The sequence below is a fragment of the Vombatus ursinus genome, unplaced genomic scaffold, assembly GCF_900497805.2.
Source record: "Vombatus ursinus unplaced genomic scaffold, bare-nosed wombat genome assembly UNPS02014786.1, whole genome shotgun sequence".
Classification (NCBI taxonomy): Eukaryota; Metazoa; Chordata; class Mammalia; order Diprotodontia; family Vombatidae; genus Vombatus; species Vombatus ursinus.
This window is the reverse complement of record NW_020954564.1, coordinates 53436259-53448713: the sequence shown is the minus strand read 5'-3', so window position 1 is coordinate 53448713 and position 12455 is coordinate 53436259. Positions and strand designations below refer to the sequence as shown.

Below are 12455 nucleotides of genomic sequence, written 5' to 3'. Positions count from 1 at the left end.
GGCTTTTGGCAGCTACACAGACCCTGATGACAATTCATTCAGTTTTTAAATTAATCCTTTTTCACAGAATTTCACAAAAAGAATTCTCCTGTCTTATCAATTACAGTAAAGCCTCTAACCAGAATGTTCAGGGGATTTTAGAATGCTCATGTTAGCTGCATTTAAAATCATTTTGCATTCATCATTCAACAGACATTTATTAAGCACCTACTATGTATAAAGTTTTGTGTTAGGGGGCTGTAGACTCAGGGTAATAAGACACAGTCTCTGCTTCTCAGGGAACTTATTTATTAGAAGTGATGTCAAGGATACGAGTAAGTATCAGAACATGGTAGAATGTGGTAAGTCCTTTCTATAGTTCAGAGGAAGGGAGGGATTCAAAGAAGGCTTCATGTAAGAAGGGGCACTTTAGTAGGGTGATGAAAGATGAGTTGCCTAGGCATGTGTTAGGGAGAAATGGCTGGGAGAAAGGCATTCCAGGCAGAGTAAATAGAATTGGCTAAGGTAAGAGAGGTAAGAAAATCCAAATCCCATACAGAGATGAAGCATAGGTCAAGTTTACCTAGAACATTGACAGCATAGAAAGGAGAAATAATAAGTAAGGGTGAAAAGGCAGGTTGATTGTGTGGGAAGGAGAGGTAAAGTATAAATTACAGAGGTCCTGAATGCCAGGTTGGTAAGTATGAACTTTATTCTACAGACATTAAAGAGCTGAGTTGGAGAATAATATGTTTTAAGTTTTAGGAAGGTGAGTTATTTATGATGTGTGAAACAGATTAGGGATAGGGTAAGGCAACCAGCAGGGTAGAGGATAAAGAGCATTTGCTTTGGAGTCAGAGGAGTTGGGTTCAAACCCTGGCTCTTTGGGTCTCAGCTTCCTCATTAGTAAAGTGAAGGAATGGACTTGATGTCTAGATCCAGTTGAGTTCTAAATCTTTATGATCCTATGATCCCGTAACTAGACCCTGGAAGGGTATTGCAATAGTCTAGGCATTCAGAAATGATGGGTCCCCCTAGAGTGGGGGCCACAAGGGCAGAAAAGAAGAGACAAATCTAAGGGAAATTTCAAAAAACAGACATAAGAATGAATAAAGTGACAGATATAACATAAATGATCATTTGCCTTTGGGGGAAATAAGGAAACTGGGAGAAGCTGCTTTGGATTTGTTAAATATGAAATGTCAGCGGCACGTCCAGGTAGAGATGATCTGTAGGGAGTTGGAAATGTCAGTGGGTCCAATGACCAGCCCTGGATTGAGAAAGGGGTTAAGATCAGAGATGTAGATTCAAGAATCATCAGCATGGAGATGATAGTTCAAATTTAAATGCAACATGTATTCTTAACCACTCATCTACACAGCATCGTGCTAAAGAATACAAAGTTTAGATAAAACATAATCTCTGCTTTTATGGAGCTTACAGTCTAATAAGGAGTAAGACACAAAAACAGAATACCACAGGAAAAAAAAAGAATTACATGACAGACACATTATAGAGCTGAAGAACAAAATGTTATGTGAGATCTGAGGGGAAGGTAAACAAAGAAATTAAACAAAGAAATCAGAGAAATTCAAAGCTAAAAGGGAAACAGTACAGAAAAGAGCTGGAAAATGAATTGGTCCAGCTCTGCCACTTGCTACCTATGTGACCTTAACCAACTCTCTTCCCCTTTCTGGGACTCAGTTACCTCATCTATTAAATGAAGGTACTGCAGTAATTGCATTTCTAAGGTCCCTGGAAGCTCCAACAGTCAGTAAGCCTCCTAAAAACACAGCTGGAGGGGGCAGAAGAAGAGAAGCCAGTGGGAGAAGTGAATAGGAAACTGAGTGTTCCTGGCCCAGGACCTATCATCCCATTGGAACACAAAGCACAATGAGGGACCGGGGATTCGGGCTGAGAATAAAAAGTGACTACCAGGGCATAGGAAACATGTTCTTTCCTTTGAAGAACATTTCATTTCCTTCTAAGTTTGGTCTATTAGACAGTAGTAGGGTGGGAATGGGAAGAGAAAGATTCTCTTTACATCTTGTTTAAAATATTTGTTGGATAAATTCTTAAAAGTTATTTCAGAGACGACTTATAGTTCATCTATGCCCTTATCTCAGCCTTAAGACACTTCAAATGCATATTTATGTTATCTGTAATTCCTGGAATGACAACCTAGGACAACACTTAAAACCATACTTAAAATCACAGATCTATAGCTGGAAGGGACCTCTCAGGCCAAGCCCTTCATTTTATACAGATAAGGAAAGTGAAGCCCCAGGAGGCTGTGACCTGCCCAAGGTTGAAGAAATAGTGAGTATCAAAAGAGAATATAGTGTTGAGAACCTGAGATCTACACCTGAGTTAAGAAATTATGGGCACCAAGGTCCAGCCATTTAAATCCAAAACTTCTGTACCTCCTCTGTGGTGGTAGCACCAAAGTAACTATTAGCTCCTGACTTTGCTGACACTTCCTAGGACATGTGGGTCTCTCTAGCAGCCTCAGCCTCATCAATCCTCTCCATGACTCTCCTTCTACTTCTAGATCATCTGGACATTATCAAAATCTAGTACAGTATTCTTGAAAGCAACAGTACTTTACTACAGGTAGTAAATAGGGACATCAATGGATATAAATGCTCACATTCTTATGCTGCTCTATTTACAAATAGCTTTCTTCACAACAACTCTTGGGGGGTAGTTTTAATATCCTCATTTTGCAAAGAACAAAACCAAGACTCAAAATCATACAACTAGTAACTGCTGACTAATGGCATGAGGCCTAGAAGCCGAGTAGGCAGTTCTCTCTACTTTGTCTGGATACATCTATCTAATCTACTAAATCAAATACTATCTCAACCCAAGGGCCCTTTACCTTTTCTGTCTCCTTTTCTGGATCTTCCTCCAGATCATGCTCTTTAACCACAGGTGTCCTTCAGGGCTCTGTCCTGGGCTCTCTTCTCTCCTCCCTTTCCAATGAATCATTTGCTCAGCTCCCACAGATTTAATTATCATCTATAGGCTGATGATTTTCAAATCTACCCATCCTGCCTCAAACTCTCTATTGATCTCCAGTCCAACTGTCTTTCACACATCTCAAATTAGATGACCAGTAGACATCTTCAATTTGATACGTCCAAAACCAAAGTCATTATCTTTCCCCCTAACCCTCCCCAACTCCTACCTTCCTTATTACTACAGACGGCAATACCATCCTTTCAGTCCTTCAGGCTTGAAACCTAGGAGTTACCCTGGACTCCTCACTATCTCTCATCTCCATAACCAAGCTGTTGCCAAGGCCTGTTGACGTCTCCTTTGCAACATTTCTTGAATATGGTCCCTTCTCTCCTCTGACATTTGCCACCACTCTAGTGCCAACCCTCATCACCTCATGCCTGTAATACTGCGATAGCCCAAGGATGGGTCTGCCTACCTCAAGTCTCTCCTCACTCCAATCCATCCTCCACTCAGTAACTAAAGCGATTTTCCTAAAGCACAGGTTTGATCATGTCACACATCCCACTCCACCCCCACTCAGTAAAATCCAGTGGCTCCCTGTTGCCTCCTTGCTCTATTTGGCATTCAAAGCCCCTTATAGCTTGGCCCCTCCTATCTTTCCAGTCTTCTTATACTTTACTCCCTGACAAGTACTCTTCAGTTCAGTGACACTGATCTCACGGCTGTTCCAGGAACAACACGCCTTCTCTTGGCTCCAGAGATTTTCTCTGGCTGTCCCCCATGCCTGAAGTATTCTCCCTCTTCATCTTTCCTAGCTTCCTTTAAGGCACAACCAAAATTCCACCTTCTACATTCCCCAACCTTAATTTCATTGCCTTCACTCTGTTATTTCCTATTTATCCTGTATACAACTTGCTTTCTATATATTTGCATGTTGTCTCTCCCATTACATTGTAAGTTCATTGGGGGCAGGGAATATCTTTTGCCTGTTTTTGTAACCCCAGCAGTTAGCATGGTACCTGGCACATAGTAAGGACTAAATAAATGCTTAATGATTAATGGATTGATTTTTTCCAAAAATTTATGCCCTTTTGTCTTTGGGACAAATTTATTCTAAAAACTACACCAAAAGTCTATTACTTTCCTATTCTTCAAAATCAAAAAAAGTATTCTTCTAAGAGTCTTCCTCTTTCTGGAAGCAAGATGTTCTTTGAGTCACAAGTCACTTCGTCTTCTGCCATCATAATCAGAGTTATTAAGACTAAGCAATCAGAACTCAAGATGACAAAAAAATCGGCTCATGTAAGGAGAGGTGGGGGAGTGGGGATGGGATATCATTGATCATAACCCCATCTCGGCCTAATTATAACATTTCTGTGTGCAACCAACAGAAAAAAAGAGCTGAAATTAACTAAGCCAGGAGTAAGGTCAGTACTTTATATTGAGTGCTGAACCTGGGAGTCAGGAAAGCCAGTGTTTGAAACCCATCTTGGATAACTGAATCAATTAATAAGCATTAAGTGCAATGAATAAGCACTTAACATGTGCCAGGTATTGTGCTAGGCACTGAGAATAAAGACAAAAGTGAAAAGTCTTTGCCCTCAATGAGCTTACACTCTCTTGGGGGAAACATTTATATATAGAAAATATATACAAGGTAAAGAATCTGCAGAGACTTTATATAGGTGACACCTGACCTAAGTCTTGAAGGAAATTAGGTATTCTAAGAGGCTTACTTAGCTGGGTGACCTTGGGCAAGTGACTTAACCTCTCAGTTTTCTCACCTGTAAAATGGCACTTCAGTTCTTTATATTGAGCTCCGGGCCCCTTCCAGGGCTTCCTGCAGATTTATGGCAGGCCCCCCACACTCACAGTTCTCTCCAGGCTCCGGTCTCTGCACTAAAGTGTCGAGTGGGTATGACCATAATTCTACAGATAAGCATATTAGGGCCCAGTTGGTAAAAAGGATTCCAGGGGCTCCCTAACTATGAGGCCATATCCAAGCTTCTCTCAGCAGAGACAGAAGCCTGAGACCATCATTTTTGTCATATCTCTCTTTCAGGACCTATACATGATCCTGAAAGTGAAATGAAAGTGGAAGCCAAAAGATCTGGGTGTTCTCATGCTTTCGCCACTGACTCACTAGTCAACTGTGAGTAAATCACTTCCTTTCTTTGGGCCCAACAAGATTTAGGGCTGGAAGGGACCTTAAAGATCACCTAGTCCAACTCTCTCATTTTATCGAGGAGAAAATGAGGCTCAGAGACCTAAAGTAAGTTTTCCAAGATCAAAGCAGCAAAAGTTTAACTAGGGACCTACAATGTGAAGAGGACTGATCAAAGGGAGATTTAAAAGTTTAGACAATTTCAATTCCTGTAGTCAAGGCAGTTATAATGCTATATTACATAATAGGCACAACAGAGAGGTAAAAACTAACTGGGGCCAAGAAATCATGAGGAGTCATTAGGGAAAGTTTCCTGGTGGCATTTGAGTTACACAGGTAATAGGTAACAGAATCAGAATTTGAACCCAGGTCTTCCAACTTCAGGAGTGGTGTGCTCTCCTCTATGACATGCAGCCTCTTATTTTTTTCATTTGTACAAAAGGAAGAGGTTGGACCCAATCAACATTAATTAAGCACCTACAGTGTGTCAGGCATACCACAGTAGGAGACGGAGATACAAAAGATACAAAAGACAGTCTCTGCCCTCAAGGAGCAAGGGAGGGGGAGATAGATGGGGAGATAATATGCAAACAAATATATACAAAACAAGCTATCTACAGGATAAGCAGAAAACAATCAAGAGGAAGGGCACTAGAGATAAAAGGGGATGAAGAAAGCTTTCTGCAGAAGGTGGGATTTTAGAGGTCAGTAGATGGTACAGAGGAGAGAGAGCATTCTAGGCATAGGGGACAGCCAGAGAAAATCCCTGGAGCCAAAAGATGGAGTGTCTTGTTCAAAGAACAGTCACATGGTCAGTGTCAACTGAACTGAAAAGTATATGGCAGGAAGTAAAGTGTAAAAAGACTGGAAAGGTAGGAGGAGCTAAATTATGAAGGGCTTTGAATGCCAAACTGAGTGAGGAGACAAGAGGGAGCCACTGGAGTTCACTGAGGTGGGGAGGGGGTGATGACACAACAGAAAATCACTTTAGGAAAATCACTTTAGTTGCTCAATGGAGGATGGATTGGAGTAAGGAGACATTTGAGGTAGGCAATCCCACCAGTGAACTATTGCAATAATCCAGGCATGAAGTGACAAGGGCCTACATCACAGTGGTGGTAATGTCAGAAGAGAGAAGATGGTATACTGGAAAAAGATGGCAAAGGAGGATCAACAGGCCTTAGCAACAGCTTAGGTATGAGAGGTGAAAGATAGTGAGGAGTCCAGGATAACATCTAGGTTTTAAGCCTGAAGGACAATACAGTAATAGGGAAGGTAGAAGGGGAAAGGGTTTAAGGGGAAAGATAATGAGTCTGATTTTGTACATACTGAATTTAAGATGCCTACTGCACATCCAATTTAAGATGTCTGAAAGGCAGCTGGAGATGTAGGACTGCAGATCAACAGAGAGCTCGAGGCAGGATGGGTAGACTTGAAAATCATCAGCATAAGGATGATAATTAAATCCATGGGAGCCGATGAGATCACCAAGTGATGTAATAGAGAGGGAGAGGAAAAGAGGTCCCTGAAGGACACCTATGTTTGAAGGGTGTGATCTGGAGGAAGATCTACAAAGAAGAGAGAGAAGTAGCCATTGCATAAGGAGGAAGAGAACCAGGAGAGAGCAGTTTCCCAAAAACTTAAAGAGAGTTTTCAAGGAGGAGAGAGTGATCAACAGTGTCAAAGGCTGCAAAAGGTCATCGGATTTGGCAACTAAGAGATCATTAGTAAGTTTGGAGAGAGCAGTTTTAGTGGAATGAATAAGGTCAGAAGCCAGATTGTAAAGGGTTAAAAAGTGAGAGGAGAGAAAGTGAAGACATTTGCTTAGCTGGCATTTTCAAGGAGTTTAGATACAATGGGCAGTGGAGATATAGGACATAGCTGGTAGAGATGGAAGGATCAAGTTTTTTCCAAGATGCTGGAGACATGGGCATATTTGTAGGCAGCATGGAATGAGCCATTAGACAGAGAGAGATTGAAAATAAGTGAAAAAGCAGGGGTGACAGAAGTATCAATATGCTAGAAGGGACAGAATGGAATAAGGTCTCTTGAAGAAGGAGAGAGGAGAGCCTTGATAAGGAGTAAGGCACCTTCAACACTTGAGACTAGGGTGAAGGAGGAGACAGCAGTAGAAGGAGATGGGGAAGAGGGGAAAAGAGGAAGTTCATGATAAATGGCTTCAATTTTTTCTGTAATACATGAGACAAGATTCTCAGCTGAGAGAGTGTGAGGAAGGGGGGGGAAGTTATGAGAAGTTTGAAAAGGGATGAGGGGCAGCTAGGTGGCACAGTGGATAGAGCTTGGAGTCAGGAAGACCTGAGTTCAAATCCCACCTCAGACACTTGACACTTACTAGCTGTGTGACCCTGGGCAAGTCACTTAACTCCACTGCCTAGTTTAAAAAAAGAAAAAGAGAAGGGATGGAAAGATTTAGAAGAGCCTCGATACTCTGAGATCTTTTAAGCTCTGATGTTTTGAGTGAGAACGTTAGCTTGAAAGGGAAAGGATGGGGGGGAGGATATACACACACACACACACACACACACAAAACACACACACGCGCGCATATACATGCACCCCTCAGGCCCCAAAAAGCCCTCTATTCCCGGAAGTGGAGAACGCAGCAGGGGGTGGTGGTGTGGTGGTGAAGGAGCAGTAGTTGTCAACGGTTCCCCAGGATCCCCAGAAAGCAACCTACACCCTCCCTGACAGCTGGTCCCGGGTGTCCCCCACGCCTTCGGGCTCTCCAGGACCGGGGGGATTCGGGGATTCCCGAAAAACCAACTCAGAAAGGCCAGAGGACTCCGCACTTACCCCCCTGCCACAGCCATGTTAGCCCAGATGTGCAAGTCGTTCGTCACGTGCTCTGAGAGGTGGTCAGCTGACCAAAGATTTTTCTGGGAGCCACTAAAGGAAGGGGCGGGATTCCGCCTGGGTCTCGTGTGATTGGGCTCTGGGATGGGAGGGGCGGGGATGTGGGCGGACTAGAACGAAGGGCTCTCCCAGAAGTGTGAGTTGTAGTGTTTCAGGGACAAACGGTGCACACAGCACCGCTGCTCCCGGGGCGGGGCCACTTCTGGGGGCGTGGCTATAGTTGGACTGATGGCCGGGCGGGGGCTGTGGGCGTGGCTAATGCTTGGGGGCGGGGCTGATCTTTGGAATTGGAGTCCACCCTGATCTCTCCATCCTGATTTGTGGCCCTCAGATCGCCTGGCTCCCAATCAGGCATACTCTGATAAATGTTTTGCAACGGGCTCTCTGGGGAAAAAACATATATGTGCTTGGGACACACCTTTAAATTTAATCTACATTATTAACGTTTTCTGCATCACTTTCTTAAGTCTCAGGGATCAGGCCACCCTCTCCTCAAACCTTTGGCCACGAAACTGCCCCAACCTCAGGTCCAGTTCACAGAGTTCACTGAAGCCTCTCCGGAGGGGGCAGTGATTACTGGCGGTCACCAACAAGGGCAGAACCGGGACCAGAGTTCGGGTGGCCTGGCTCCTAGCCAAGGGCATACTGATACATATCTAACAACCAGCTCTTTGTGGGAGAGGGAGAAGAAAAACATGTACTTGTGATACATTTTAAACTTTAATGTGCATTGACACTTTATCACTTTCGAGTCTACACAATCAACAAATGAATAAATCAAGACTTGATTTTGTAGTGTTTACTGATTTCTGATGTGAAATGCTCACACTGAAAATTTAACAATCGGTTTTGGAGAGTCAGTTTCAGCTGGCTCCAGCATGCTCCTGCTCCAACCCACTGCCTTCTCTCCCATCCCCAACTGCTTCTGCTCAGAAAATCAAAAAGTCTACCATAACGATAGTTGACATTTATAAAGCACTTCACACACATTATCTCTTTTCATACCCACAGTACTCCTATAAGGTAGGCATTCTCTAAATGAGGGAATAGATTCAGAATGGTTCCACTTAAACGGCTCGCAATTGTAGTAGGTGGTAGTCTAACCTAGGTCTATGGGACTCCCAAGCCAAAGCTCTTCCCATTATAAACCATGCTAAAAATGTCTCCTTACCTAGTAAGGCTAGTGAATTCTGATGTCCTCTAATTCCTGAGATTCAAAACTGCTGTTTGTTTAGGCAAAAACCCCTTTCCCAGTCTCCAGTCCCTAAATTCTAATAAACTCTGCTTCACGCTCAACTCCTCATTGTCTCTCACCTTCCCCCGTATCCAATCTGTTGCCCCCACTTATCCATTTTACTTTGTAACATCTTTCAAATACACACTCCTCTCCTCTGACACTCCCATCACTCTGGTGCATACCCTCATCACCTCAAACCTGGGCTATTGCAATAGTTTATTGGTGGGTATACTGGCTTCAGATCTCTCCTCTCTCCAATCCCTCCTTCATTCAGCCACCAAAGTGATTTGGCCTGACCAGGTCACCTCCCTACTCAATAAACTCAAGTGGCTCCCTATTGCCTCCAGGATCAAATCTAAAATACTCTGTTAAACATACAAAGCCTGCCGTAACCTAACCCTCTCCTACCTTTCCAATCTTCTTATAACTTTACTCTCCAACAGATACTCTTTGATTCAGTGATACCAGCCTCCTGGCTTTTCCACAAACAAGGCATTCCATCTCTTGGCTCCAGGCATTCTCTCTGGCTGTCTCCCATGCCTGAAATGATCTCCTTCATCTGTATCTACTGACCTCCCTCCTTCCTAAGTCCCAAATAAAACTCCACCTTCTTTAGGAAACCTTTTCCAATACCTCTGAAATCTAGTGCCTTTCCTCTTTTAATTATTTCCTATCTATCCCATATATAGCTTGTCTCTCCAATTAGATTGTAAGCTCTTTGAGGAGTTCTGTTGCCTTTCTTTCATTCCCGGTGCTTAACACAATACCTGGCACATAGTAAGTGCTTAATAAATATTTATTGATTGACTGGTTCCGCTAATTCAGGTACCCACCTTATATTTTTGCCATCAGTCACCTCAAAACTACTCTACCTCCAAAATCCCCAACTCTGAAATTTTCCTTTTCTAATCACAATCTCTTGTCCTTACACCTTCCCTCCTGTGACATATAAATAGTTATATAGACAGAGTTTCCAGACAATCATTTTATTAATTAATGCTAGTAGATAATTAATAAAAAGGGTAAGTGGCATTCTTGAATACCAAAGACTCCTCTCGAATATCAAAGACCCACTCAATGCTTATATGCTCTTGGAAGAGTGGGAGTTCCTGAGTGTGGAAATCAGCTGTGATTGGTTAACAATTAACGAAAGAATTAATATTATAATGAGAAGTAGGTTTATTCTAGTGAGAGGTTGGGGTATGTGACTCTGATCACTCAATCTTGGACAAAGAGATGTATCTTTTATCCAGAATACTTCACCAAGGGCAATCTAGACAAAAGGGGGTCCACCTCCACTCAGACCTGGCTAACTAAAAAGCAGTGGATCAGATTTCACTGGACTAGAATCTATTTACCTTTTGATCAGATCTAAGTTTTCCCAGTAGGGTGGATCTACCCAAGATTTCATCGCTTTGTCAGTCCCCCTTCAAAGGCTGACTGAATAGTCTACAGGGAATGAGGGAATAGAAGGTGGGAAAACCTTAGTTCTAATTAAATAATTGGTTATTAATACAAGAGAAAAAAATCAGTTCTTTCACCCCTAAATTTGCTGCTATTGATCTTCTTAATGACCTCTGGAACCAGAGGCCTCCCTGTTCCCCTATTTTATCACCCTTATTCTGGCTTCATTTCTCTCCCATCCTAATCAAGACTTTGTAGTTAATCAACTTAATAAAGAACTACCCTTCTCCCTTGAGTCTCTTCTCCCCTTGACCATGCACTGTTGATATCCTGCTAATCCCTAACCTTGGATTACTCCCACCATCCAATTATTCTGTTCTTACTTCTCAGCAGCTGGAGGATATTAGAGAAAGTAATGAAATTATTCATGCTGGATGTATTCACTACAAATTCATGTCATGTAACCTCAACTGGGAATTTACCAGGACAATGGCAGTTCTTTTATTCATATCTGATCATACTTTCCAGAGCAATTGTTTTAAAACATCTTCCCAATACTCATGCACCCAACTCAATTTTCACCTTACTCTCTCTCAGCATATTACCTCACTTGAGAAAATGGAAGCTATTCATCACAAATTCCCTCATCTCCCCTCCTCCACACCAGCCTTTGCCATCTTCTCCTTTGTACCAGGCTCAACAGGCTAGATAGTTCTTCTCATTTCCAAGGCTAACTCTTCTATTTGTGCCCTGGATCCCATTTCCTTCCATCTTCTTCAGGAGTTTGCCCCACTGATCTCTCTAAATTATCTCACTTGGTAATCTCAACAGTTCCGATAAGTTCAATTGTCATTTCTAAGCAGATGACTATCAGATCTATATATCCAGGCCATCTCCTCCCCGAGTTCTAGTCCTAGACCACCAAATTCCTACTGCATATTTCAAAACAGATGATAATAGCCATTTCAAATTCAGCATGTACAAAACTCATTCCAGCACCTCTGTCAATTCACTATTCTTCCAAATATCTCTATTAATGCCAAGGGCAACATTATCCATTCAATTACCCAGGTTCACAACCTCAGTGTCATTCTTGACTCTTCACTCTCATTTTTTCCAATCAATTGCTAAATCATGTGATTTCTACCTTCACACCATCTTTGTATGTATTTCCTTCTCTTCATTTCCACAGGTACCACCTCAGTTCAGGCTCTTATCACCTCTCTCCTAGACCATTTCAAAAGCCTCCTAATTGGCCTCCCTGCTTTGTATCTCCTCTCTCTAATCCATTCTCCCCATAGCTCTGTGTCACCACCACTCCTATAGACTCCAGTGAGTTCTTATTATCTTCACAATTAAATATATAATATTTTGGCATTTAAAGTTCTTCACAATCTGGCCTTTTCCTACCTTCCCAGTATTCTTATACCTTTTCCCCTCCACACATTATGATACAGACATTCTGTTCTTTGTACATGTCACTCCATCTGCTACCTCCATGCCTTTGTATAAGCTGTTCCCCATGCTTGGAATGCTCCCCCTCACCACTGAGTCTTAGAAGCTTTTTTCAAGCTTCAACTCAGCTGCCATTTGTTGATTGATTATTCCTATCCCTCCCATCTTCAGTTTCTCCCAATCTACTGATTTCTTCTCTTTCTCTTACAAAGAAGTTCGGTTCACCCCATCCTTAAAAATCTTCCCTTGACCCTGCCTTATTTTTAATCTATAAACCTATATCTCTTCTTCCTTTCAAGTAATTTAGATTTTAAAGATAAATGTATAAACGATGCAAACAAGACCAGGGAGAAGTAGAGCCAAGATGGCAGAGTAGAA

General features: G+C 42.4%; 1 protein-coding gene across 1 annotated transcript in view; it reads right to left on the bottom strand.

The window, feature by feature from the left end:
* The window catches only part of LOC114046951 (xaa-Pro dipeptidase), a 257017-nt gene extending 249023 nt beyond the window's left edge, over positions 1-7994 (bottom strand). Inside the window, exon 1 of the mRNA XM_027867594.1 lies at positions 7922-7994. Coding sequence (XP_027723395.1) covers positions 7922-7938 — 17 coding nt within the window. The 5' untranslated portion in view covers positions 7939-7994. The remainder of the gene's footprint in view (positions 1-7921) is intronic.
* Positions 7995-12455: the final 4461 nt, after the last annotated feature.